The 27492-nt window shown below is 46.8% G+C and overlaps 2 protein-coding genes across 3 annotated transcripts; both read right to left on the reverse strand.

Moving 5' to 3' along the window:
• Window positions 1–1126: 1126 nt before the first annotated feature.
• Window positions 1127–11031, reverse strand: COMMD4 (COMM domain containing 4). The gene is made up of 8 exons (XM_077934451.1): window positions 11011–11031; window positions 9958–10029; window positions 9004–9069; window positions 7613–7652; window positions 6590–6709; window positions 5120–5200; window positions 4423–4599; window positions 1127–2242 (listed from the first exon to the last, which is right to left on the reverse strand). The coding sequence occupies exons 1-8, from the start codon at window positions 11011–11013 to the stop codon at window positions 2202–2204; spliced, it is 600 nt and encodes a 199-aa protein (XP_077790577.1). The 5' UTR covers window positions 11014–11031; the 3' UTR covers window positions 1127–2201.
• A 2551-nt stretch (window positions 11032–13582) lies between these two features.
• On the reverse strand, window positions 13583–26697 carry LOC114604651 (zona pellucida sperm-binding protein 3-like). 2 transcript variants are annotated; one of them, XM_077934452.1, is made up of 9 exons: window positions 25445–26697; window positions 23398–23516; window positions 21366–21469; window positions 18050–18227; window positions 17097–17214; window positions 16308–16399; window positions 15455–15603; window positions 15216–15341; window positions 13583–13757 (listed from the first exon to the last, which is right to left on the reverse strand). In XM_077934452.1, the coding sequence occupies exons 1-9, from the start codon at window positions 25826–25828 to the stop codon at window positions 13642–13644; spliced, it is 1386 nt and encodes a 461-aa protein (XP_077790578.1). In that variant the 5' UTR covers window positions 25829–26697; the 3' UTR covers window positions 13583–13641. The 2 variants fall into 2 exon arrangements, with proteins under 2 accessions (XP_077790578.1, XP_028600818.2); XM_028744985.2 differs by having other exon boundaries at window positions 15213–15341.
• Between the last annotated feature and the right edge of the window lie 795 nt (window positions 26698–27492).

Raw genomic sequence — 27492 nt, forward strand, 5'->3', positions numbered from 1 at the left:
GAAACCCTGGAGAGCCACAGCCAGGCAGTGTCAATGGTACGAGGTGGACCAATCCTGACTCCGTTTAAGGGAACTTCCTTTGCTCCTACTTGTTTCTTACTGAGAGCCAATCATCCTCATTGAGCCAAATGTGTATCATCCATGCACAAGTAGCAGGTATCTTGTTTTTGTAAACCACTTTGAGGGTTGTTTTTTTACAATCAAGTGTAAGAAATTTGCTCTCCTCCCCAAAGCCTGGCACTTTGCTTAGCTGGTTTGGGGAAGGCAGCGCAAGGGCATCAAATTTTGGCCTTGCTCTCCGCCTCCTCCTGCGTGACAAGGCAGTGTACAACTCGCAAGTTCCGTGTCCAAGTACAGTGGTACCTCAGGTTACATACGCTTCAGGTTACAGACTCCACTAACTCAGAAATAGTACCTCGGGTTAAGAACTTTGCTTCAGGATGAGAACAGAAATCGTGCTCCGGCGACGCGGCAGCAGCAGGAGGCCCCATTAGCTAAAGTGGTGCTTCAGGTTAAGAACAGTTTCAGGTTAAGAACGGACCTCTGGAACGAATTAAGTACTTAACCCGAGGTACCACTGTATTCTTGTGGCCCACTTGGCATGACAAGTTGGATTGCCTTGGCTCAGGGAACCCAAAAGTTTCCACGTTTCCCTATGGGCTACTTTTTCCTCTATTTATCTATTGCATAAATAGTTCCACAGATCGAAGCAGTTGGGAAAGCAAATTGGAGTAAGGTGATCTCACAGGTATATGTTTTTCCTCCCATGCATTCTCGAGCTCAGAAGCCCTGGCCTTCCTTCGGAAGCTCAGCGGTTTTTGTCCCCTATAGAGACAGGACCTTTTCAGACACAGGCATTGCTGTGGAATGCCCAGCACCTCTTCTGATTATTCAGGCTTCTGCTACAGAAATGTTCGTTTCTTACCAAATCTGCTTCTGCTTAATCTTTTTATTTTTTTTTACTGCTGAAGCTATCTCTAGTTGAGTCTTCTTACTAAACAACAAACACTATCTATAAAATATTTGGGATTGCAGTCTTAAACCTTTGATAACTCAACAATTCCTTCTCTTGTCACCAGAAATACTGTGTGTCCAGGAGGACTCAATAAAAACACTTGACAAAGAGTTCTGCGTGTAGTAAGATTTAATTTTCTCCTGTTCTGCAAAATATAGAAACATTACAAAGAGCAACCTTTGGGATTTAAAGATATGAAGGTTCAAGCACATGGAGAGATGTCGACACACATACCTTTCCTTCCCTGTGATACAAAGATACAGGACACACACAAAAAAAATCAAGAATCTGGCAAGAGAGAGGACAGGCTATTTTGCCCTTCCTTCCACAATCCACACACAGATGGATTGCTGGAAAACAGAAGGAACAGACCAGGTTTCTTCTACTTGGAGAAGAAGGGCCTGTAGCCCTCCTGGTATTGCCGGACTCCAACTCCCATCAGTCCCAGCCAGCACTGCCAGGGATGATGGGAGTTGTAGTCCAACAACACCTGGAGGGTTACAGGTCAATGTCCCTGCAATAGGGGAAGAAGGCTCTTAAGAAAACAGGAGCAAGAAAGTCGCGAATGGAAGTTGGGGCTTCCAACATTTGCAACAAAAGAACAGGGTAGGATGAGATTGATGTGCCTTCTCCGGAGAGAATGAGGCGGGGCGATTTTGATTCCCACAATGGTCTTGCGGCGCTAGACACGGATACCGTCACAAGGGCCAAGAAACTCTTGGGGTTCTCTAAGCTGCTGTGGTTCTGAGTTGACAGGCCATGACTCAAAGTGGGGCGGTGGTGCCATTTCTTGAACTCTCTCCTGGCGGGGGACAACGAAGTCCAGGACATCAGGGGCACAGGTCCTATTCCAGTCCACTCCCCGCTGCACTAACTTTCTGACTGCGAAGAGCTTTCAGTGAATTAAAATGTTTAAACAAACATGGACACCCGTCATTTGCATTCAGAAGTATTACCCACCCTGACCAGAGTGCTCTACCAAACAACGAGAACAGCCTTAGGCTTTGAACACGACGAGTCGGAAGAGAGGGATGGATTCTGGTAACAGCCTCTTGCCCTGCAGTGACTGGGAAAAAACTTGCTGGATGCAAGGTCTCCCTCTTTCTGAAGCAACCGTCCAATTAAGATTTTTCAGCTTGCGGCAAAAGCTCATTCCAGCCACAGCACCATCCATCCTGGAGGCTCCTCAGTCGAGCGTCTTCATGACTGCTTCAGCCTGCTTCAGTTCTAGCAGCAGGAGAAGCAAAACAAAACAGGAAGGGTCAGAGGGTGGAAAAATACATTATACATGGGGCTGCCTCTGAAGACTGCTCAGAAACTTCAGCTGGTGCAGAATTCAGCGGCCAGGGTGCTCAGTGAGGCAAGACTGCACTGGTTGCCTGGTACATGACCCCAGTCAAGCTTGCAAAAATTTACCATTTGCCCGATAATAATTGTTGTAAATGCAAAGAAAATGAAGGTACATTCTTTCACCTTTGGTGGACGTGCCCAAGGATTAAGGCTTTCTGGGAAATGATCTATAATGAACTGAAAAAGGTATTTAAATATACCTTCTTGAAGAAACCAGAGGCCTTTCTCTTGGGCATGGTCGGCCAATTGGTGTCAAAGAAGGATAGAACTTTCTTTATGTATGCTACAACAGCTGCAAGAATACTCATCGCAAAGTACTCATCGCAAAGTACTAAGACGCAAGATTTACCCACTCTGGAAGAATGGCAGATGAAGATGATTGACTGCATGGGATTGGCAGAAATGACTGGCAGGATCCGAGACCAGGGAGAAGAGTCGGCGGAAGAAGATTGGAAGAAATTTAAGGACTATTTACAGAAATATTGCAAAATTAATGAGTGTTGAACGATGTTGGATAGAAATTAAGGGGTTTATAGCTGTAATGCAATATGGGGGAAAAAAATAAGGGTATAAAAATAGGTTAAAATTATGGATAAGGATTTGCTGAACTAATAATCTGAATTGGAATACAAGACGGGGAGGTATGAGGAAGTCAGTGAAATATGTTATTGAAAAATAAGTATTGTGAACTTTATGTGTTTTTAAACCTTTTTGCTTTTTTCCTTTTTGATTTTTCTACTGTATTAAATTTGAAAACCTTAATAAATATCTTTTAAAAAAAAAAAAAAAGACTGCACTGGTTGCCAATTAGTTTCTGGGCCCAAGTGCTGGTCTCGACCCATAAAGCCTTAATGGCTCAGGACCGCAATACCTCAAGGACTGCCTCTCCCCATATGGACCGACCCAGACCCTGCAATCATCACCCAAGGCCCTTCTTTGTGTGCCTCCTCCACGAGAGGTCCGAAGGGTGGCAACACAAAAACGGGCCTTCTCTGCAGTGGCTCCCTGTTTGTGGAATGCTCTCCCTAGGGAGGCTCACCTGGTCCCTTCATTACATATCTTTAGGCTCCAGGCAAAAACATCCCTCTTCTCCCAGGCCTCTAGCTAATTAAACAATCTATGACTTTTTAAACTGTGTGTGGTGGGGGGCATTTTGTTTGCTTGTTACTATATGTTATATATTTTTGTGTCTTTATATTGTAAACTGCCATGTCATCCTTGGGTGAAGAGACGTCGAGAAATTTAATAAATATTGAATAAGTTGAGTGAAGATGCCAACTTATCACCCTCACAGGGTCTCTGCCATGGGAGCATATTCACCCAGTGCTTTTCCAGCTGCACTGGCTCCTGGTGGAGTACAGGGTCAGATTTAAGGTGCTGCTTTTGACCTTTAAAGCCCTTCACGGCCTACATACCTACGGGACCGCCTCTCCCGGTCTGCCCCACGGAGAGCCTCAAGGTCCATAAATAGCAACACCCTAGAGGTCCCAGGCCCTAAGGAAGTTAGATTAGCCTCAACCAGAGCCAGGGCCTTCTCAACACTGGCCCCGGCCTGGTGGAACGCTCTGCCTCATGAGACCAGGGCCCTGCAGGATCTGATTTCTTTCTGCAGGGCCTCTAAGACAGAGTCGTTCCGCCTGGCCTTTGGCTTGGAATCAATTTGATTCCCTCCCCCTCTTTCTTTTTTCCTTCTCCTCCTCTGAAGAGGCTGCATCTTAATGTTTTAATGCTGTATTTTAATCCTGTTTTTTAAGTTGTATTTTAATCAACTTGTTTTTATTATTGGTTGTTAGCCGCCCTGAGCCTGGTCTTGGCTGGAGTAGGGCGGGGTATAAATAAAAAATTATTATTATTATTATTATTATTATTATTATTATTATTATCCCCCTGGACTTGCCCAGCCCTTACAAATAGCCTCAGAATCCCTGCCAGGTCGCACCACCACCACCATCCTCTCGTGAGTTCAGGCAGTGTGTTACAACATACAGGACCTGGTTGCAGAAAAGTGCCCCTGAACCCAGTCCCTGTTTCCCCCATGATGATTTCTGACATCTCACCTGCAAGCAAGACGCGGAACTTCTCTGCCGACAGCATCATGGCAACAGGCTCCAGTACCCCACGGTCAACATCTTTCACGTTCAGCTTGAGGTGCACGACGGGCTCATTGACCTGCTGGATTTCGCTGGAGCTAAGGGTGTAATCCACTCTCCAGGAGACAGAATCCAGGCGGTTCACTGCAGGCAGAGGTTGCCGAGAGATCAGGAATGCTCTCTGCGAGGCCTGGCACCCTCAGATCCATGGAGCACATTGCAAATTAATTAATTAATCTAACTGCAAATCACACTCACTTCTGAAGCGTGCCATGTTTACTTTTGTTTCTTTTAAAAAACTTTTTTTTTTTAAAAAAAAGAGATAATTAAAACAGAGATTCATAGCACGGAAAGAAGTTTGGTGCCAGAAAGCAAGTAAAGGAAAGTTATAAGGAAAACAAGAGACTGGACTCATCATTGCAGGGGGGAGTTGCATTAAAATAAAAGTGAAAGGCATGTATTTATGTAAAAAAATATAGTTAAATGTATAGAAAGGTCATATTTAAAGGAGCATTTTTCCCCACACAGATCTTTCCAATTTTGTTTAGTCTGATAGGTGGCAATAGGATTCAGCCTAGATAGATAGATAGATAGATAGATAGATAGATAGATAGATATTCAAATATATGAATATATATATGGCTATTCCGATGGCTTGACTTACACCTCAGGCTGCACCCCCTAAGGCTGTCCTGCAAGGGGCTTTGCTTCTCCTCATAGGACCGGCACAGCCCTGTGGCATGTTCTGCAATGCAAAGAGGGATGGGGAACAAATAGTTCAAAAGTAAGCTCTCACTCCAGACCAGGGGTCAGCAAGCTTTTTCAGCCGTAGGCCGGTCCACCGTCCCTCAGACCATGTGGGGGGCTAGGCTATATATATATATATATTTTGGGGGGGAATGAACAAATTCCTATGCCCCACAAATAACCCAGAGATGCATTTTAAATACAGTGGTACCTCTGGTTACATACGCTTCAGGTTATAGACTCTGCTGACCCAGAAATAGTACCTCGGGTTAAGAACTTTGCTTCAGGGTGAGAACTGAAATCACATGGCGGCGGCGCAGCAGCAACAATGGGAGGCCCCATTAGCTAAAGTGGTGCTTCAGGTTAAGAACAGTTTCAGGTTAAGAACAGACCTCCAGAACAAATTAAGTTCTTAACCCGAGGTACCACTATAAAAGCACACATTCTACTCATGTAAAAACACCAGGCAGGCCCAGAGATGCATTTTAAATAAAAGCACACATTCTACTCATGTAAAAGGACGCTGATTCCCAGACCGTCCATGGGCCGCATTGAGAAGGCAATTGGGCCGCATCCGGCCCCCGGGCCTTAGGTTGCCTACCCCTGCTCCACACCTTCCCACCATTTTAAGGTGATGTAGCACCACTGCCCAGAAAGCAGGCTGACTGCCAGTCTCCCAAGGGCTCAGGTTGTTGCAGGGGAACCTGTGGTCCTTCAGAGGTTGCCGGACTACAGCTCCCCCCTTCTCCCATCATTCCTGACTCTGCTGGCCGGGACTCAAGGGACTGGGAGATCCCCATCTCAGAGGCTTCTACACAGCTGGAATGCAGCCTATATTGCAAAGTCACAATTGCTGCTCTGCCCACATTTGCCTCTGGGTCCACCTACCGCTCCCACGTGTCCCTCCCCGGAAGACTGCCCACAAGGAAATGTGGCCCTTGGGCTGGAATAGAGATCCTCCTTCGCCCTTCATCACTGCTTCCTTTTCTGTCTCCTCTGCTCACCTTTAAAAAGGTAAAGGTAAAGGTACCCCTGCCCATACGGGCCAGTCTTGACAGACTCTAGGGTTGTGCACTCATCTCACTTTATAGGCCGGGAGCCAGCACTGTCTTGAAGACACTTCCGGGTCACGTGGCCAGCGTGACAAAGCTGCATCTGGCGACCCAGCGCAGCACACGGAAAAGCCGTTTACCTTCCCGCCAGTAAGTGGTCCCTATTTATCTACTTGCACCCGGGGGTGCTTTCGGACTGCTAGGTTGGCAGGCGCTGGGACCGAGTGACAGGAGCGCACCCCGCCGCGGGGATTCGAACCGCCGACCTTTTGATCGGCAAGTCCTAGGCACTGAGGCTTTAACCCACAGCGCCACCCGTGTCCCGTCCTGCTCACCTTTCGGCAGCCCCAACTGCTGGAGCTCGCTGGAGAGGGACTCGCCGTCAACGTTGTGTTTGGCAGCGCTGGAGAGGATGAAGCCCAGAACAGCAATGGTAGCCTTCACATCCCCAGACTCTGCCGAGAGGAGAGAGAAACATGCGCAGCAGATGTGAGAGCCTGCGGGATCAGGTCAATGGCATTTTACCATTGTGCTGTGGAGAATGCATTAACTTCTGGTCTGTGTGTGTGGTTTGGGAGCTGCACGGCCAGGGAAAAAAACAATGCTGTCCAGGGTTGTAAAGACTGCGGAGAGAATAATTGGGTGCACTCTTCCCACCTTGGATCAAATCTATGCTTCCAGGTGCCATAAGAAAGCTGCAGAGATAGCGCAGGATAGTACGCACCCCGGAAATGATCTCTTTCAGCTTCTGCCTTCTGGAAGAAGATAAGGTAAAGGCAAAGGGACCCCTGACCATTAGGTCCAGTCGTGGCCGACTCTGGGGTTGCGGTGCTCATCTCGCTTTATTGGCCAAGGGAGCCAGTGTACAGCGTCCGGGTCATGTGGCCAGCATGACTAAGCCGCTTCTGGCAAACCAGAGCAACGCACGGAAACGCCGTATACCTTCCCGCCGGAACGGTACCTATTTATCTACTTGCACTTTGACGTGCTTTCGAACTGCTAGTTGGGCAGGAGCAGGGACCAAGCAACGGGAGCTCACCCCGTTGCAGGGCTTCGAAACGCCGACCTTCCAATCGGCAAGCCCAAGGCTCAGTGGTTTACACCACAGCGCCACCCGGGTCCCAAGAATGTTTTAGTAGGCGCCCAAAAGTGTACAGTGAAGGCAACCAGCTTGATCTCAAGAGCCAGGGAGTTCTGAAGTGCAGACACCGTCACACTAAACGACCAAGCTCTTACAAATGCAGAACAGGTATTATGTAGTAGTGCCAATTCTGCCGATCAAAGCAGTTGGTTAATGAATTCAGGCAGGAAAAACACATGAGTCAGTCATACTGGAAAGAGTAGAAAACGACACTTACCAAGCTTGGCATCTGACGTTAGCTTTAGAACCTTTTCATACTGCAAGAGAAAAAACCAAATCAGATCACACTTAACTTTGGGAGATCTGCACCACCTCCAAGTCCTTCAATGCACCGTGAAGTCCCAGTTCCTCCACAGGCACAGAGTCCTATTTGCAGCTCAGCTTCCACTGCAAAACCACTTCCCGGGGTGGCTCCTGAATCATGTCAACTGTGTGTAAATTGCGCTAGGGACAGGCAGGGTGGCATAGGGGCTAAGAGTCTTGAGCTAAGACTAGGGAAATCCGGGTTCAAACACCTGCTTGGCCACAAAAGTCAATGGGTAACTCTGGGACCATTGCTGTCTCTCAGCATAACCTACCTCATAAGGCTGTTGTTGAAAATACAGTGGTGCCCTGCAAGACGGATGCCTTGCAAGACGGAAAACCCGCTAGACGAAAGGGTTTTCCATTTTGGAGGTGCTTTGCAAAACGAATTTCCTATGGGCTTGCTTCGCAAAGTGTCTTGCGAGTTCCTGCAGGGTTTTTTTTCCTCCCCCCCCTTTTCCCCAAGCCGCTAAGCCGCTTATCAGCTGATCCGCTAAGCCGCTTAACAGCTGATCCGCTAAGCCGCTTAACAGCTGACCCGCTAAGCCGCTTATCAGCTGATCCGCTAAGCCGCTTATCAGCTGATCCGCTAAGCCTTTTATCAGCTGATCCGCTAAGCCGCTTATCAGCTGATCCGCTAAGCCCGCTAAGCCGCTAATGGGCTTGCTTCGCAAGACGAAAAAACCGCAAGACGAAGAGAATCGCGGAACGGATTCTTTTCGTCTTGCGAGGCACCACTGTAGAACTGGGGGGGGGGGAGCGGCACCAGCCCAAATATGTAATGCTTTCAAGCATGATCTCCAGTTTTGGGGTGCTCTATCACGACACACAAACACTTTTCTGGAGGAAGAACTGGATTGTGGGGATTCCAAGTTGGACATGCCCCTAAATTTCTAGGGCTGCAGCTACAGTACAATGTTGTTGTTGCTTCTGCTGCTCAGGAAGCATCAGAAAAGACAAATGCAGTTGGCCTGCGCAGGTGAATCTGGAGTGGTTTACTCTTCCTGACCTCTCAGGAAGTCATGCAAGGGTCCATTCAAAAACACAAGCCTGAAAGTGTTGGCCATACAAATATCAAGAAGATCTCCTACCTGCTTTAAACCAATCTTCCCCAGCCTGGTGCTCCCATCAGCTCCATCCAGACCAGTCAAAGGTCAGGGGTGATGGGAGCTGCAGGTCCATCAGGATGACCCCAGGCTGGGAGAGGTCAAAACACAGCACCAGAAGTTGTATGATGGAAGCTCAAATCTCGTACAATTGTTGGGTCTACACAAATACGCGTCAAACAAGAGAAAACTGGCTTACGTCAATCCCGTCCCCAAGCAGATCCTTCAGCACCTGGGCACAGATCAACTTCAGCTTCACTGAGGACTAGGAGAATAACAAGAACAAAAACACACCTGGTGATTTTTTGCCTGTAACACCAGCTTTTTCATAAACTCCACCCAAAGCTGATCAGTCCCACAACAGCCTGGACTTTTGAAGCGACAGTGGATAATGCTGTCTTTGATGGGGTAGCGTCCAACTGTTTCTGACCAAGAAAACAGAAGCACTTACACCTCCCCATCAACACTCTGACTTTTTCAAGCTTCTGGATATATAGTGGAATATTGCAACATTTATTTATTTATTTATTCCATAAACTTTATACACTGATTGTAAAAAAACAACAACGAAAACCCTCAAAGTGGTATACAAAAAAGATAAAACAAAATTATCCATAAGAAAAAAAATTATAATTAAAAACTTTTGAAATATAAAATAAAATATAGACTAAAAACCTATTAAAATTCCCACCAACTTTGTAAATATCTGGGTAGACTTGTCTAAACAAAAATGTTTATAGCAGTTGGCCAAAAGAATACCTGGTATCAAAAGGCAGGGAGTTCCAATGTGTAGGTGCTGCCACGCGAAAAGATCAATTTCTTGCAGATGCAGAATAGATAGGTATGTGGCATATGTAAGAGTGCCAATTCTGCTGATCAAAGTGGCTGGGTGGGCACATCTGAGTCCCCAGATGTTCAGGGCTTGATATACTAATAGCTCACTGGGCCTTGAACTCAGCCCAGTAGCAAGTTGCCAACTAGTGCAGTTCTTTGAGTAAAGGAATCACAAGCTGACAAGGCCTCAGTGTTGGTCAGCCATGAGTTCTACAGAGATCGGAGTAAGTCCAACAAGGAACCAGTGGTCAAGTGTCACCGCCAACACATCCTAACAGAAATGGCATGCACACTTAGCAGAGAAAAGAAGAGCACTTACTATTTTAGCCAATGTGCTGATTTCTGCCAAGACCCAATCAGGGCAGTCTAAATCGCCGCAGAACCGAAACCTCTGGATGGAAGAAATAACATTAGTGCCTGTGAACAGTCAAGAGTTTGTTTTAGCAACCCACTTTTCAGTCTGTAGCAGAAAACAAGAGGCTATCTAACCCATGGAGAAGTGAATTTGAACGAGACTTTACATGCTTTCCCCTTTTCAGTAGAAATTTCAGTGAAAAAACTCGGAATACAGCCTCCTATTGACAGCAGAAAACCCGAAAGGTAAGGCAGACATTTCCGTAGCCCAAGGGCATAGTGTATGTGTGTGTCGGGGTGGATGTGCGGTCCCAGGCACACAATTTTCGAGGGGGAGTGAACCAGGCGCCCCCACCCCGTCCCAATGCTCCTGGCTGCGTCGGCTGGCGCGTGGCCAGCGCGTGTGTGGCACTGGGCCCTCGCCAAGAGGCCGGTGCCAAGTCATAGCTGTCAACTTTCAGATTTGAAAATAAGGGACCAGCAGCCTCACCTGTCCCGGGGACAGTCTAATCCCGGGGATATCTAACAATCCGGGATAGCAGCGGGAAGCGGCGCCGGAATAAGGGAATTTCCCGCAAAAAAAGGGAAGGTTGACAGCTATGTGCCAAGTTGCCCGGGGCTGTGCGCGAATACGCAAAAGCGGCGCACGGCGACAGGATCGTCAGCACTCGGGCTGCAGCATCCCGCCGCGCCAGCTGCCGCTTCCGGATCCAGCGCGAGGGAAGGCGCAAGGCGAGCATCCCGGGGTGCCCATCTCTGGCACCAGCCTAGTTCGGAGCCTCGCCCGAGAACTCGTGCTGCAATTTCATAAGCCCGCGCCGGAGCCCGGGAGCCCCTGCGTCGAAGCCAGGAGTGCCACCTTGGCCCCGCCACCATGGGTGCCATGCAGCGTGAGCGGGCCTGGCACCGAAAGGTGTGGGTGCTCGGGCAACCAGAGCCCCAGGGCGTGGGCACCCGTCCTCCAGGCGGCGCAGCAAGCCCTTCTTGGGCACCCGCGCGCAACGCGCCCCCGGCTCACCATGTTGTCCCGCGCGGCGCCGGCTACTCGCTGCCCTGCAAGGCTGGATCACCTGACTCCTCCCTGCCACCCAATCGCGGAAGGGATCCAGCAGCACCAGCTGATCCCGCCAGGGCGATCAGCTGATCAGCCTCCCGGCTCCTCCTCTGGTGGGCGGGCGGCGGCGAGGGCGAGTTTTCCGGGAAACTTGTTCTCGCCGTTGCTGCGCCAGCGCGTCCGCTTACACGTGGCATGGAGAGATTTCTTCCAGCAGAAAAAAACAAATTTAAAAAAGGAAGCAAAGCAACGCTGGGTTGCAACAGCAAGAGGAAAAAGGGAAATTGCAGCATTTCCAGAGGTTGCAGTGCCGACAGAGTTACACGGGAGTAATAAGGCTCCTTGAGCACTAAGGGGAACTGTGGGCGCGTGTGAGAGAGATTATATTTTTTATTTCATTTTATAATATGTACGAGATGGAGAGAATAATTATTATAGCAGACGAATGTTGCAGGAATTTATGTATAGGTTGGGGGGGGGGTTTGCCCCTCCAGCAGATATCATGCACATGCAGCCCACTAACCAGCACAATCATTTTTGTGACTTTTGTGATTTGTCCCCACAAAACACTTCATCACAGTTTCTTCCTATCTATTCAAAGGGCCTCTGCCGCACAATACCAGATGTAAGAATTCACTGATAAATGTATCTATGTACTGGCTCACTGGAAAACTTCAGAAATTCATATAGACATGTGAGCTCAGCTACTCAGCAGCCTCTCTGCCTGAGTGATAATCCCTGGCATCCTGATACCCGAGTGCCAGACAGGTGGCCATTCCAGAAATAACAAACCCAGATGAAGACAAAAGGGTGTGATGAACTTGGCTGGGAAACAGGGAAATGTAAATATCTCTTTTGTTACACTTGATGGGTGTTTGGTGGAGGGCAAGGGGAACCATGGGGCAGGGTCCAGGATACTCAAGATTACTGCCACCAGACCTCCCCTTTCATGATGTAACCGTAATGTATGAGTGATATAGTTTGGGGGGGTGTAACATGGAGATTAGCAGCTAATAAAAGTTTGGGGGCTCTTTTGTTTGGGGCTTCCATCTTGTTCCACCTTGTGGCAGGTGGAAGTCCTGTCGGGACAGTCTTCAATAAAGACCAAACCTACTGGCTGCTGTTTTGCTCTGGTATTCCTGGCTGGTATCCTTGTTTCTTGGTCCAAGGGAGCCCTCAGATTTCTCCATTAACATGAAAAACAAAACTATAAATCAGGCAGGTAACAAGGGCACTGCTGGAGGAGACTCTTGAGAGTCCCGTGGACTGCAAGAAGATCCAGCCTCTCCATTCTGAAGGAAATCAGCCCTGAGTGCTCACTGGAAGGACAGATCCTGAAGCTGAGGCTCCAATATTTTGGCCACCTCATGAGAAGAGAAGACTCCCTGGAAAAGACCCTGATGTTGGGGAAAATGGAGGGCACAAGGAGAAGGGGATGACAGAGGATGAGATTTTTGGACAGTGTTCTTGAAGCTACCAGCATGAGTTTGACCAAACTGCGGGAGGCAGTGGAAGACAGGAGTGCCTGGCATGCTCTGGTCCATGGGGTCACAAAGAGTCAGACACGACTAAACGACTAAACAACAAAAGCAAGGGCACAGTTGCATATGGGTGAGAATAACAAAGGCCAAGTTGTGGTGTGTGTTGTACTCTCAAGTAAACATGCACAGGGGCTGAGCGAGTTAAGCTAAGTAATATTTCTTGTTCCAGATGGAGATGTTGATTCTGTCTGCAGGAGAGTCCGTCATTTGCCATGGTTAGAATACTGGACCCCAGGGGTAGAATTGCAGAATTGGAAGGGGGGAAACAGCCATTTAGTCCAGCCCCATGCAGTACAGGAATCACATTGCTGGTTACTTAAAAACAACTCAGGACATAGGCCCTGGACACAAATTTGCTTGGGCAAATTAAGACGGCAAGTGCCTGGACCCTCTCAGGCTTTGCAGAGCACCCAGCTCCGTTGTTAGCAAAGTAAAACAATTGTGTGTGGGTTTTTTTAAAGCAAGGGATGTAAGGAGGGAGAAACTGGGTCTCAGTGTGAAAGACCCGAGGTTCTAGCCCCCCAGTATCTGTTGGAACAGAGAGAAGGTTGCAGATCCCCACTCCTTGGAACTCGGGTGGCCTCAATCAGGACTAGCCACACTGTTATCTTAACAAACACCACAGCAAAGGTATTGTGAGGATAAGTGAGTAGAACCCTCATGCAAATTGCCCAGATCTTTGAGGAAGGGAAAGAGGGACATACATATCAAACCAGGCTTGTAGGTGAGACTTATTTGCTTGTATTTAAAAATGTTTTAGATTTTGAATTTTATTTTTAGAGAAGCAAGTGCAACCCCAAACATACCCTACCCTGCCAAAAAGCCCGATTCCCCAAATCCCATCATCAACAGCAAAGATTCACCTCTCACTGTAAAAAGTGCAAAGTGACGCAACTCAGGCTTTATATATATCATATATAATTTCCCCCCATATATAGTCACCAGCCCTTATTACCCTCTTTCTCATTTAAAGGTGGAAGGAAGCAAGAAAGAAAGCCATTTGTATCTCTTTATTTAGTTTTTTTCCACAGTGAGATACGTATTACATTACATTTTAAGGGGACCCCCGGCACTTTTTGAGCAGAGGGACCCCAAAAGTAATCAGAGCGAGAAGCAAAGCCAGAGACATCAAGACGAGTCCAGCCAGCAGCCCAGGCGCTGAGAGGAATCCTGCAAATGGGGGGGGGGGGAGAGAGAAAGAGAACAAGTTCAACTTACATCAAAGCTGTCATAAGGCTGCAAGCTCTTTTACTACAGTGATACCTTGGGTTAAGAACTTAATTCATTCTTGTGGTCTGTTCTTAACCTGAGGTACCACTTTAGCTAATCGGGCCTCCAGCTGCCTCTGCGCTGCCGGAGCACGATTTCTGTTCTCATCCTGAAGCAAAGTTCTTAACCCAAGGTACTATTTCTGGGTTAGTGGAGTCTGTAACCTGAAGCATATGTAACCTGAAGCGTCTGTAACCCGAGGTACCACTGTATTGATTTAGGGAACTTGCCTCCAAGTAAACCTGGAGGGCTTCATGCTGCAATCTAACTTACATTTTTGGTCAGTGTTAGACTTGCTGTAAGCATCTTAGAGCACTGGCTCCCCCCCCCCCCCGTAAAAGATCTGATGTGAAAGGAGTGGGCTCTTGGTTCTCTCTGCTTATATCCAACTTGCATGTTTTTGTAAATACAACACAAATACCTGCAAGCCTCCAGCAGTCTCTTCCTAAAGGAAGCCCCTGGAAGTTCTAAGCATAGCAGATTTATGATGGGGGAGAAGGATTACCGCATTTTTCGCTCTATAGGACGCACCTGACCATAGGACGCACCTTGTTTTAGAGGGGGAGGACAAGAAAAAAAACTCCCCCCCTCTGCTCAGTGCCCCTTCAGTGAAGCGGCAGGAGAAACGGAGCCCCTTCCATTTCTCCTCCCATTTAGCTGAAGGGGCGCTGCACAGCTCTCCCTCTCTGCTGAAGCCAGGAGAGTCTTGCTCTCCCAGCTTCAGCAAAAGGAACCCGAAGCCTTCGGAGCACAGTGCGAGTTCCTGCTGCGCTCCAAAGGCTTCAGGCGGCTATCCCTGAAGCCTGGAGAGTGAGATGGGTCGGTGCACACCGACCCCTCTCTCCAGGCTTCAGCGAAAGCTACGCGTAGCCTCCGGAGTGTGGAGGGAGCGCGCCCTCTGCGCTTCGGAGGCTTCGCGTTGCTATCGCTGAAGCCAAGGAGCCTGCATTCGCTCCACAGGACGCACACACATTTCCCCTTAATTTTTGGAGGGGAAAAAGTGTGTCCTATAGAGCGAAAAATATGGTAAGCCAGGAGGAGGGGAGACCCTCCAGCTCAAAGCCCCAAAATCTCACCCTGAATGCTTTTGCCTAGAATGCAGCCCCCAAAACACAGTCTGGAGCATCACTTATTCTCATGCTGTGACCCAATTCCTTGTTTCCAGACAAGCTATCCAGTTACAAACCTTTCAGTGCAAAAAGAAGCCATCCCTAACTAATCACACGTTACTATCACTGGCCCCAGAATTTTATTCTAATTTGGTAGCTAGATTCCTGAATCAAATTCTCACTCTGCCCTCACCTGCATTCTTGAAATATTTACTACTACTAAAAAAGGAGGAGCAGGAGGAGGTACCACCATGTTCTTCTGGAGATTCCGTGGTTTCACTTTGCTGGGCCGAAAGACTCCTTGAGCCCATGTATGCATCACGGACGAAAATAGGGCCAATCATCACGTCAGTCTCCAGTTCCTTCACCATTTTACCTGCATTTTGAACAAGGTTAAACTTACCCATCAGTAGGTCAGCCTCACCCCCCTCATTTGGAGACCCCTGCACAGAACAGATTGGCTCCCCCGCCAACATGGATGGAACGCACCATGCTTAGTGGATACATCTCTGCCAGATCTCCTTCCTCTTGCCCACCTATCCCAGGGGTTGACGCTCCTCGGCTGCCCTCCAGTGACACCACAGTGCCCAGTCTCACAGCAGGTGCAGATCCCCTGGGTACCCTCAACTGGAATCCACCTGGAGGGATGGGGAAAAGGAAGAGAAAGGCCTCTGTTACCTGCAGAATTGGTTTGCTTGGGCAACAAGGTCAAATACTCAACATAACTTTGTTAGACGCCGCACCACAATTTCTGCATAGTGAGATTATGAGTGCTGTAATGTAAGATGCTTTGAGACTTGAGCGAAAAATGGCATGGAAAATATAACAAATGGAATGAAATTTTAAAAATGATGTTGGGTGGGTTGGAGGGAAGCTTCTGGAAACATCACTAGTGTTGGTATGTATATGATTTTGGGGGGAAATTGTTTTTTCCCCTTTGTTCTTTTTTTTGTTTCATTTTCTTTCTAGGTATATAAAATTTTTATATAATTTTTGTATGCATGTTGGAAATTATAGTAAGTCCTGTAATGTAATATTTACCGATGTAATATAAGAATGTTAACAAATAAAAAAAATGCAAATTCAAAAAACAACAAAAAACAGGAAACATCACTAGCTAGTTGCTTCTTTGACAGCCAACTATTTAGTCCTATAGAAAGGTCATTGGCAGGCTTGGCTAGGGCTATTAACATAGAATCATAGAACTGTAGAATTGGACGGTTCATCTAGTCCAAGCCCCTGCACGAATCACATCTGAAACATCCCTGACGGGTGGCCACCCAAGCTCTCTTTAAAAACCACCGAAGGAGAGTCCAGAGGAAGTCCATGCTGGCTCACTCACATGTTATTAGCTTGGTTGAAGGAGCAAGCCTTGTTTTCAGGATCAGGGGCCTGGCTGGCTGCAGTCACTTTCAGGTGGCAAGTGATGTAGATCTGAATAATAATAATAATAATAATAATAATAATAATAATAATAGTAATTTTTATTTATACCCCACCCTCCCCAGCCAAGGCTGGGCTCAGAGCGGCTTACAAGCAATAATAAAAACAAGTTGAATGAATACAACTTAAAAAAACAAAATTAAAATACAACATTAAAATATTGAAACATTAAAATATTAAAATGTAGCCTCATCGCAAGAGGAGAAGGAAAGGAAAAAAGAAAGAGGGGGAGGGAATCAAATTGGCTCCAAGCCAAAGGCCAGGTGGCACAACTCTGTCTTACAGGCCCTGCAGAAAGAAATCAGATCCTGCAGGGCCCTGGTCTCATGAGGCAGAGTGTTCCACCAGGCTGGAGCCAGTGTTGAGAAGGCCCTGGCTCTGGTTGAAGCCATCTAACTTCCTTAGGGCCAGGGACCTCTCGGGTGTTGCTATTTATGGACCTTGAGGCTCTCCGTGGGGCATACCAGGAGAGGCGGTCCTGTAGGTACGAGGGTCCTAGGCCGTGAAAGGCTTGAAAGGTCAAAAGCAGCACCTTAAATCTGACCCTGTACTCCACCAGGAGCCAGTGCAGTTTGAAAAGCACTGGGTGAACACTTCTCACTGGGTGAGAAGCCAAGTAGACAAAAAAACTTCATTAGACATTCTAGGCTTCAGTTCAAGGAAGGCTGTGCAAGACGAGGCTTCTCACCAGCTCTTGAGGATGTCCTGTAAATCTGAAAACGTCCACCGTGAACTGGAGCAAATCCTCCTTGAGCCTTGGAGACACAAAGGCTGAGCTGGAATCTGACCTCCCATCAACAAGGCAGCTAAAACACAAGGAAAGGAAAGGGGAAGGAAGGAAGGAAGAAAATGAAAGGCTGTCTTAAGTGCCATTCACATTTTCACATCAGTTTGCAAGCTTTTTTTAAAAAAAACAACACCTCATGAAAAATTGCCAGATTTTAGTGTCAATTTCTCCTATTAAATATATGCTTTTGTATCCATTTTCCATTAGTATACATGTTTCTGCAGAGCAATTTCTCCTGGTATTATGTATGTTAATTCCTCCAAACATATGTATTTTTATTCACACTTTACATGCATTTCTTACACATGGAGATGGATAATTGCACTCTAAAATTCAGAGAATAGTGAAGTTCTCAAAGGATGTCTTGTTTCAGGAAAAGCAAGCTCGCCAGATTTGCATTTAAATGCAAACAGAATCAACCCCTCCGCCCATCCCTAGCTGTCAGCAGTACAGTGGTACCTCGGGTTAAGAACTTAATTCGTTCCAGAGGTCCGTTCTTAACCTGAAACTGTTCTTAACCTGAAGCACCACTTTAGCTAAGGGGGCCTCCTGCTGCCGCCGTGCCACTGGAGCACAATTTCTGTTCTCATCCTGAAGCAAAGTTCTTAACCTGAAGTACCATTTCTGGGTTAGTGGAGTCTGTAACCTGAAGCATCTGTAACCCGAGGTACCACTGTACTTCCTGTAACATGAGGTTCCTGGCTGTCTTAGTCTAGGGGTGAGGAACTGGTGGCCTGCAGGCGTAGCTCTGCCCACATGGCTTCCCCGTTCTGCTCTTTGTCCCTTCTCCCTCGCAGCCGCTGGCCTGCCCAAGGGCGTAGCGACTGGCAGGGACGACCCTAGAGAGCTCCTACCCATTGTGGTCAATGATGGGATATCGGGGAGTGGCGTCCCTGCTTGGGCTCAGCGTGGCGACACAGTGGTTGACAAACAGTCTCAGAGGAAGGTGGTTCTCTGCGTTCACGTCAGCCTGGATGTACATCACGTCTCCCAGCTGGTACGTGCCGGAAGCTCTCTCAGCGCTCCAGTCATCTGAAAGACAAGAGAGTTGCAGAATCTTACCTAGAGGGAAATAAAGCTATCCAGCACAGACCTCAGCCCTGGCTTGTCCTGTCCAAGGATGCATCATCATGGCAGCAAAGAGTTAGACTACGGAACTCCCTCCCACAAGAGGCAGTGATGGCCACCAATTTGGAGGGCTTTAAAAGAGGATAATAATAATAATAATAAATTTTTATTTATACCCCACCCTTCCCAGTTCAAAAACAGGGCTCCGGGCGGCTAACAACAAATTTAAAACACTTAATTGTAAAAGCAGCATAAAACACAGTATAAAAACATGAACAACAATAAAATTCAAAATTCAGAAATCAATTTAGGGGAAATAAGCATTAGATAATCCCCAGGGCTAGCTGGGTGAATTGGTCCTACTTGGGCCAGCGAGGAGGCCAGGGGAGAATTAGCAGTGGGGTCTCAGAGTGGGTAATCTTCATAAAAGGGGAGGGGGAGGGAAGAGAAGGGAAATAAAAGATCAGGCTGAATTCAAATTAAAGGCCAGGCGGAATAGCTCTGTCTTACAGGTCTGATGGAAGGAGGTTAAATCCTGAAGGGCTCTAGTCTCCTGGGACAGAGCATTCCACCAGGTCGGAGCCATCACTGAGAAGGCCCTGGTGGAGGATAGTTTGACTTCTTTAGGGCACGGGACCTCTAAACTAAGATTATTCATGGACCTTAGAGGTCCTCTGCGGGGCAGACCAGGCAAATTCATGGAGGAGGAGAGGCCTATCAATGGCTTCGATGAGCAGCAATGGCTAGGCTCTGCCTCCTTAGTCAGAGGCAGCAATATCAGTTGCTGGAGGGAGAGAGAGGGCTCTTGGACTCATGTTTAGCTCCCTGAAGGGCCATAAGACTATTATTTTATAGTATATTATTTCCTTTTTTATATCCAACGCTGCCTTTTGCCTTTTATCCCTGAAGCTTCTTCCTTCCTTCATTAATGTCTGTAACAGAACAAAGGCCAGTTTGTTCTCTTTGCAGGGAGGTGTCAAGATTACTACAAGGCCATAAAACAATAAATAAACTCTTCTGTGTTTAAACAATAAACTCTGGGCTGTGAGAGAGGGCTGTAGGTGGCTCAGGCGAAGAGAGAGAACGGGTTGCTATGCCGACTCCTGAAACAGGAGGGAGGGAGGGACTGGAAATACGTGAAATGAGGAAGTTAGTCCAAATATGGAGAAACGAAAGCTAAATTCTATGCCATTTCTCGTAAATCACATGTTTTCTTGGAAATCAAATGAGCATCCATCCTAGAGGGTATAAAAAGGCTGGCGAGCCCAGAGAGGGCAGGCAGGGCAGGCAATGAGCATTAGCCTGTCTGAACCTTTTTTGTCATGGCAAAATAAATGATTATTTTACTGCTGTCAGTTGACTCTTTGAAACGACTTCTGACTGCTCCCAGGATCACAAGGAACAAAAGGGAAGGTCTTTCATCCCTAGTATCCCACCAGCATCTAGTTGGCTACTGTGAGAGCAGGACTAGGTGGGCCCTTGGCCTGAACCAGCAGGTTCTCTTTATATCCTTAATAATACAATGTATAAAACAGAAATATTTCTAAGCTCTAAAAAGATTACGGTCACATCTGCACCTAAAATTTAAACTCTTGTTTATCAGAAGATAAACTCTTGTCCCAGGCCTTTATTTATTACATTTAAAGCACACACACACCCCCAATCCTGGGAACTGTAGTTTAAGGGTGCAGGGAATTGTAGCTCTATGAGGAGTCACCTCCAGTTTCCATGATTTGTGTGGGGGAGAGGATACAGCATAACAAGGCTCAAAGCTATGAAAAACTGCTCAATTAACAACATTTGAATTGTATTTAAATTGAAAAAGGAACAAAAGTAGGTAGTATGTCAGCTGCATTGATCAAAACCAGGAACAGAGGAAAAGGCGGCAAGTATTTAAGGTGAAGCAAAAAAACAAGGCTATTCAGGAGCAAAGTTTCAAGGGGGAGTCTAAAAGAAAGGAAGGCCTGCAGCGAAAAATATTTTTTAAAAATAAAGATTGCCAAATAAAGTTACACTTCACAGAGGCCAATGGCTTGCAGTTCAATTAACCACATTAGACACCCCCCAGATCCAGAGTGGCAGACGAAGGTGATAGACTACATGGAATTGGCAGAAATGACTGGCAGAATCTGAGACCTGGGAGAAGAGTCGGTGGAAGAAGATTGGAAGAAATTTAAAGACTACTTGCAGAAATACTGTATAATTAATGAATGTTAAAATGATGTTGGATTGAAAACAAGTGGTATTGGTAACAAGATTAACAAGAATATGTAAATACGGAATGATAATGGATGAAAATATATTGTTATAATAGGTTAAGATTTAAAGTAAAGATTAATGAAAGATGGTAAGGATTTGCTGAATAGATTATATAAATGGGAATACAAAAAGGGGAGGTGTGAGGAAGTCAAGAAAATAAGCAAATGAGTTTATACATATTGAAAACTGGATTTGTTTTTAAACTTTTTTTCTTAGCTATTTTGTTGTTTGTATTTTGTATGTATTTTCTATGCATTTTTGATAACACCTGTATTTTTCTTTTTATCTCTTTTCTATTTTTGATGTTATCTCTCTTTTTTTCTTCTTGATTCTTGTAATTCTTTGTTCTTATTTTCTCTATTGTGTAAATTTATGTCTGTTTTTGGAAAAAGTTTAATAAATATCTTATATAAAAAAAAAGACACCCCCAGATCCAGACACCCCTCAGGGGCAGAATAGGTAGAACCCATCACAAACAAGTGACCGGGTGAAAAACCAACAGGAAGTTAGGACTAGATGGCCATAGCACTGCCAGCTTTCAGGGGCTCCTTTGGTGTTAGTGGCCCCTGCTTGGCCCAGCTGGCAGGCTTGCCTGGCTATGGTCACTGGACCCATTAGCCCTGGGCAGCACTGTCTAGCTACCCTCTTTTGATTCCCACAGAGTGGTGCTCGGCTAGGGATGCTGCAGATACATTTAGGGTGGCCAGATCCAGCTGCCTGGTGCTTGCTTGGAAAAAGGTGAAAGTGCCTCCTGCCCCCAAACTCCCTTGCCTCAGCAGTGGGCCCTGCCTAGTGCTGCCACCCTATACTGGGCTAATGGCCTGTTTTGTAATTTTCAAGTACCATTCATTAAGCGCAAGGAGAAGCCCAGCCTGTGTTCTGCAGAAATGGTGGAGCTGAAGGGAGCCCAAGTTGGCTTGATGGCGTCGCTGCTCACGTTGCTTCTCCTGGAAAGAGAAATGAATAAGGTGAAAGGCCCCTATAGTTGCGTGTTGAGTTCCGCAGTGCCACCCCCCAAAAATTCACACAGCACACGTTCATTTTTGTTTAAGGTTTTTGGCATAATTTTTGGCCACAACTTTATTAAAATACAGAAAATGTGAGTGGTTGCTTAGGCATTGGTTATGACTATCTGTCCTTGCCCCCGAGGACAGAGCTGAAACTTCCGGGCACCACCGGAAGCCAGCGTGGGAAACAAGTATTGGGGAGAAATGAGGCTGGGTAAATGCAGTCCAACAGTCCAACAGGGATGCGGGTGGCTCTGTGGGTTAAAGCCTCAGTGCCTAGGACTTGCTGATCGAAAGGTCGGCGGTTCGAATCCCCGTGGCGGGGTGCGCTCCCGTTGCTCGGTCCCAGCGCCTGCCAACCTAGCAGTTCGAAAGCACCCTTGGGTGCAAGTAGATAAATAGGGACCGCTTACTAGCGGGAAGGTAAACGGCGTTTCCGTGTGCGGCTCTGGCTCGACAGAGCAGCGATGTCACGCTGGCCACGTGACCCGGAAGTGTCTTCGGACAGCGCTGGCCCCCGGCCTCTTGAGTGAGATGGGCGCACAACCCTAGAGTCTGGCAAGACTGGCCCGTACGGGCAGGGGTACCTTTACCTTTTTAAATGCAGTCCAACACCTCTCACCCTCATGTTCCGGTGGGGCTTGCACGGCCCAAGCCCGGCACCACGGACAAGGACGAAAGAATGGCAAGCCCCTGGATTCCTTTAACGGAATTCCCATTCGCATCATTTGGAGGGATAGGCACCTTACCCCTCCAAGCACCAATTTAACCAATGCCTAACCGCCAACCTTACAAGTTGTGACGATTTGCTACGCAGTAAGCAAAAACCAAATGGCAACAGCCAATCAGCCAAATGGCAAAATTCCTACCAGGCCCCCGCTCAAAGGCGAACGACCCCATGACAGGCATAGCAAGGTCAAATGAACCCAAGAACCACCCTATAAAAGGGAGGGGGGCGGGTGATCCGATGCAAAACGGCCAAGAGGACGTCCCCTAGTCCTACTCCTCAATTTATAGACTCTGACTCCTCCTCCAAATTAGCAACACCGAAAAATCCCCAGCAACCCAATTTAACCCCCTACTAGCTTGGGATCTCCAATTTTGCCTAATCATGATGGTGGCCTGCTCCCCAACCGCAACACGTGCTCTCTGCTAGTCAGAACACGCTATGTGGTTCTCAAAGTGGTCAAATGACTACTAGACCTTGTATAGCTGTTATCACTGGATCAAGTTCATCACTTTTGCTGAATTAATGAAAGTTTTAATTGGATTTTGAAGAAATGAGCAATAAAAATTCATAATCGTAACTATTATTGCATTATTATCTTCCTTAGACCAGGGACGCGGGTGGCGCTGTGGTCTAAACCACTGAGCCTAGGGTTTGCAGATTAGAAGGTCGGCAGTTCGAATCCCCGCAACCGGGTGAGCTCTCTTTGTTCAGTCCCAGCTCCTGCCAACCTAGCAGTTCAAAAGCACGTCAAACTGCGAGTAGATAAATAGGTACCACTCCAGCAGGAAGGTAAACGGCATTTCCGTGCACTGCTCTGGTTTCGCCAGAAGCGGCTTAGTCATGCTGGCCACATGACCTGGAAAAACTGTCTGTGGACAAACGCCTGCTCCTTCAGCTCAAAGCGAGATGAGCGCCGCAACCCCAGAGTTGTTCGCGACTGGACATAACTGTCAGTGGTCCTTTACCTTTTTAAAATCTTCCTTAGTGGGTCGTGCAAAGGGTATGGTAGGGGCACTAGGAATGAGTTTATGCAACCGGGGGGGGGGGGTGTAGCCCAAAAATATTTGGGAGCCACTGCCCTGCTGTGCATGTGAACGGCTCCTAAGTGCCTGCCATTGCCGCCATCTCCCCAACTCACCTTGGATAGTGACATTCAATAGGGACTTCAGCTGGGCTGGTTCGCATGACAACTGCATTGGCGCTGGGACTAGGCTTATAGTATAAGCTTATGCTGTAGACCAGGGATTCTGGAGTCATCTGGAAGAGGGAATGCAAGACGACCCATTGAGCCTCATTGTGTACTTTTAGTCCAAGGATAATTTAAGACCACAGCTGGGCAGATGTACTGCAGGAGCTTTAGGAAAATTGTCTAGATGCTGGTACCATCGTTATTAGAATGGCAAAAATGACGGCAACTATTAGAGGCCATTCAAATCAGAATAATTAAAGAGTGGGAGGGAGTGAAGGAATGCATGAAAAAATATGGTTCCGGAACTGGAATATTAATAGATAACGTGTAAAACGTGCAGGGGTAAGCAAGGAAATAATAAAAGAACCAGCTGAACAATGATTAAATTATAACACAACAAGACGGAAGAAGGAAAAAAAAGATCACACATGGGTTAAGGGGAACGGGGGTATAGGGGAATTTGAAATATTTATAATATAAAAGCTTTAATATAAAATTTTTAACTGTTATATTTGTATACAGCAAAGAGAAGTTTAGAGTAATTAGGTATATTTTAATTTAGTTAATTATGTAATAGGTTTATGTTAGAAAATGAATATGGATGTTGAATTTGATGTTTGTAGTTTTTATTTTTTCAGTTTTGGAAATATTTATTTTTTTAAAAGGAAGATTGTCTAGGTGCTTTGCAGTGGATTAGAGAAAGTTTGACTACCAAATGTCCAACAATAGCAACAAATAAAAATCCCTCTCCCTCCCTAGAAAAAAACTGGCTTGCTGAAAAATGAACACTTGGGAGAAACCAAGCATTTTGTGTCATTGGCCCAGTCCTGTGAAATGCTCTGCTAATAGCAATTCAGAAGATGTCCTAGTTGGAAAACAAACATTTGCTGAAAACTTTCCAGGCTAATGCAGAAAAATTAAGAATGTTCTGTAAAAGTCAGCTGGTGATTTGTGACTTTGTATCTATCCAACTGTTGTAAATCAATTTGATTTTTTTAAAAATGAAGTTGCAGTATAAAATATTAAAATAAAAGCAGGAGGGAATTTTTGTGCAAGAGGACTTTTGAGATTGTTTCAGCTACTGTTTACAAACACCTGGACCAAGGATGTGTAAGGAGTCCGTTGGGAAGGATGTCAGGCCAGAATGCTTCAGACAGATAATGATCCACAGAGCCTAATCTAAGTCTCCTAATACAGTCCTTTTATCTAGATTTCAGGGACGCGGGTGGCACTGTGGTCTAAACCACAGAGGCTAGGGCTTCGAATCCCGGCGACGGGGTGAGCTCCTGTTGCTCTGTCCCTGCTCCTGCCAGCCTAGCAGTTCGAAAGCACGTCAAGCGCAAGTAGATAAATAGGTACCGCTCCGGCGGGAAGGTAAACGGCGTTTCCGTGCTCTGCTCTGGTTCGCCGCAAGCGGCTTAGTCATGCTGGCCACATGACCTGGAAGCTGTACGCCGGCTCCCTTGGCCAATAAAGTGAGATGAGCGCCGCAACCCCAGAGTCGTCCGCAACTGGACTTAACAGTCAGAGGTCCCTTTACCTTTATCTAGATTTCAGTAGCTAGAAAGCCTTGTGCAGTTTACATTCTCCCTTTCAAATTTGCATGCCAAAGCCTGCTAACAAGCAACTGCACAAAGTGAAACAGCTGTTGGCTGAATCCAAAGATTAAAAAAGGGCAAACCTCAGGACTAGCCCTCAGGTGATGCAGAGGAGGAGGAGCAACAAGGAATGGAGGAAGAATTTGATTCAGTTCACATGTGAAGACATCCGAGAGGGCACCACGTTCCTACCCCCAGGTTTAAACTTTTCAGGATCTCAGCATTTCACAGAACCTATTGTAGTTTCAAAGAACCCAGGGTAGCCAGTGTCACAATAACCTGAAGGGTAAGGATTAGGCCTCTTAACTGGACCCCAGGCCAAGCCATTTAACTAGCCTGGAAACAAATGCAGAAGCATGCATAGGATAGGTCAACATAGGTAATTAATACAGAGTTACCTGTAGGATGCTGCCACACTGATGGAGCCCAACATCAAAGATCACTACATCCTTGGCAGCATCATAGGAGGTGTAGTGGCAGCCCGAAGATCCCAGGCTGAGGTCCGTTGCCTGGATAAGCCTTCCAGTCCCAAACAGGTCCCTGTTCACGGTTACTACCACTTGGGCCTCTCCACACTGCACAGCCACAGGAGCGAAGTAGGACAGCGCTCTCACCTGGGAAGCATCAACCCAAGCCCAGGGAGAGGACTCAGGCCAGGAGGGAGCAGGGGACACGGGCCTGGCAGTTCTCCAAATTGAGTTCCTCGGAGCAAACTGCCAGGGGTCATAAGCAGCAACCCCCCAGCAGAGCAAGACAACAGCCAAGTTTGCCCCAAGCCCCATTTTGCTTCTTCAAGAAATCCAGCAACAAACACGACTGTTCTCTGCAAACCTTTATATCCCACCCCCAAAGTCCACTCTCACCTGACTCAGGTAACGAGGAACCCAAACACACCTTGTGCTAAATGCAAACTCTGGAGGGAAAAAGGAAGGAACTAAAATTAGCCTCAGGTGCAAGTCAGTGCTTGTTGGGGAAAGCTGTAGCAGACAGCAAATGGAGGTCAACTAGTCCCTGAATGTATTATTATTATTGTTTATTGAATTTACATAGCACCCTTCATTTGTAGATATCAGGGCGGTTCACAACATAAAAATACAATATAAAAAATACAGAATGCAGAGTAAAAATAAGAACAATAAGAAACTAATAGTTCCACCCGCCACACACATTTAAAAGGGTTCTGAAACTGAAACTGTTCTGAAACTGCTTTTAAACTGACGTGGTCTGGAGCTGCGATATTAAATTGGGTTGGCTGCTATATCTGCATTAGGGTGATCTGTTGCATTGTAGAATTACTGAATGGTAGGGTTGGAAGGCACCCAAAGGTCATCTAGTCCAACCCCTTGCAGTGCAGTAGAGCCCCTCCATTTTCAGGGGATTTTAGAAGGGCAACTTGTGTCATGCAAGGCAAAGAAAATCAGCACCTCCTGAAATTCTCTCATGGACAGCCCACAGCTATTACTGCCTGCCAGGAATCAGGAATCGCAAAGCAATGGGCAAACGATCTGGTTGTGCTCTTCAGATGTTGAGAGACAACATTTAGGCTCCAATCCTGCACCCACTTACCTGAGAGTAAGTCCCATTAAACTCAATGAGCTTACTTCCGAGTAGACGTATAGGGTTGCCCTGTGGGCCATTTTCTAGGCTGGGGTAGGAACATAGGCGCCGACTCCATGGGGCCTGAGGGGGCCTGAGCCCCCTCAAAAATTCGTTTGGGGGGGCTCCGCCCCCCCAATAATTTAAGAAAATCATTAGTTATATTATGCTTATTTAGAGAGGGGGTGGGGTTGCGGGCTCTCGACCCATCAACAATCTCGCGGGGCTGCCGTCAGCCCCCTCGAGTAGCGGGGATTCCCCCTAGCTCATTAATATTCACCGCCCACGGCGGCAGCCAATCGGCTGCCACAAAGGGCGGGCCCTCACAGGTTCACTTAAGGTCGGGGCAGCCCGGGGCTCGCCCCTTTCGTTCCCCCAGCAGCAGCGGTTTGGAGGTCTTGGCCCCCCCCAATATTTTTTATAAGTCGGTATGGGCCCCCCCAATATTTTTTATAAGTCGGCGCCCCTGGGTAGGAAAGTTTGGGGACCTGAGGTTGTTGGACTCTCAACTCCCATGAACCCTGCCCAGAATAGCCAGTGGTCAGGGATGGTGGGAGTTTTAGTTCAGCAACATGTGGGTGGCCATAGGGGCCCCAACCCTGTCCTAGAGGACAAAGATAGCTCTGAATTGGCGGAAATGACTGGCAGAATCCGAGACCAGGGAGAAGAGTCGGTGGAAGAAGACTGGAAGAAGTTTAAAGATTATCTACAGAAATATTGTAAAATTAATGAATGTTAGAATGATGTTGTATTGAAATTAAGTGGTTTCTAGCTGTAATGGCATAAAAGAATATGAAAAAAAAAGATTTTCTATAAGTAAAAATTTAATATTAAAATAATTTAAGATTAA

The sequence above is a fragment of the Podarcis muralis genome, chromosome 9 (assembly GCF_964188315.1).
Source record: "Podarcis muralis chromosome 9, rPodMur119.hap1.1, whole genome shotgun sequence".
In the NCBI taxonomy this organism is placed as follows: Eukaryota; Metazoa; Chordata; class Lepidosauria; order Squamata; family Lacertidae; genus Podarcis; species Podarcis muralis.

What these genes read in the sequence shown, in the direction of transcription:
- LOC114604651 (XM_028744985.2), bottom strand. Translation starts at nt 25,828, where the DNA reads ATGGGGCTTGGGGCAAACTTGGCTGTTGTCTTGCTCTGCTGGGGGGTT. An exon ending in CTCCTTGCGCTTAATGAATG is followed by an intron (nt 18,228 to 21,365) that starts GTACTTGAAAAT and finishes CTTGTCTTTCAG; the next exon opens with ATGACTGGAGCGCTGAGAGA. An exon ending in TTCAACCAAGCTAATAACAT is followed by an intron (nt 15,604 to 16,307) that starts GTGAGTGAGCCA and finishes CCATCCCTCCAG; the next exon opens with GTGGATTCCAGTTGAGGGTA.
- COMMD4 (XM_077934451.1), bottom strand. An exon ending in TAGGGGGTGCAGCCTGAGGT is followed by an intron (nt 4,600 to 5,119) that starts GTAAGTCAAGCC and finishes CTCTGCCTGCAG; the next exon opens with TGAACCGCCTGGATTCTGTC. An exon ending in GTTCCGCGTCTTGCTTGCAG is followed by an intron (nt 2,243 to 4,422) that starts GTGAGATGTCAG and finishes TCCTGCTGCTAG; the next exon opens with AACTGAAGCAGGCTGAAGCA.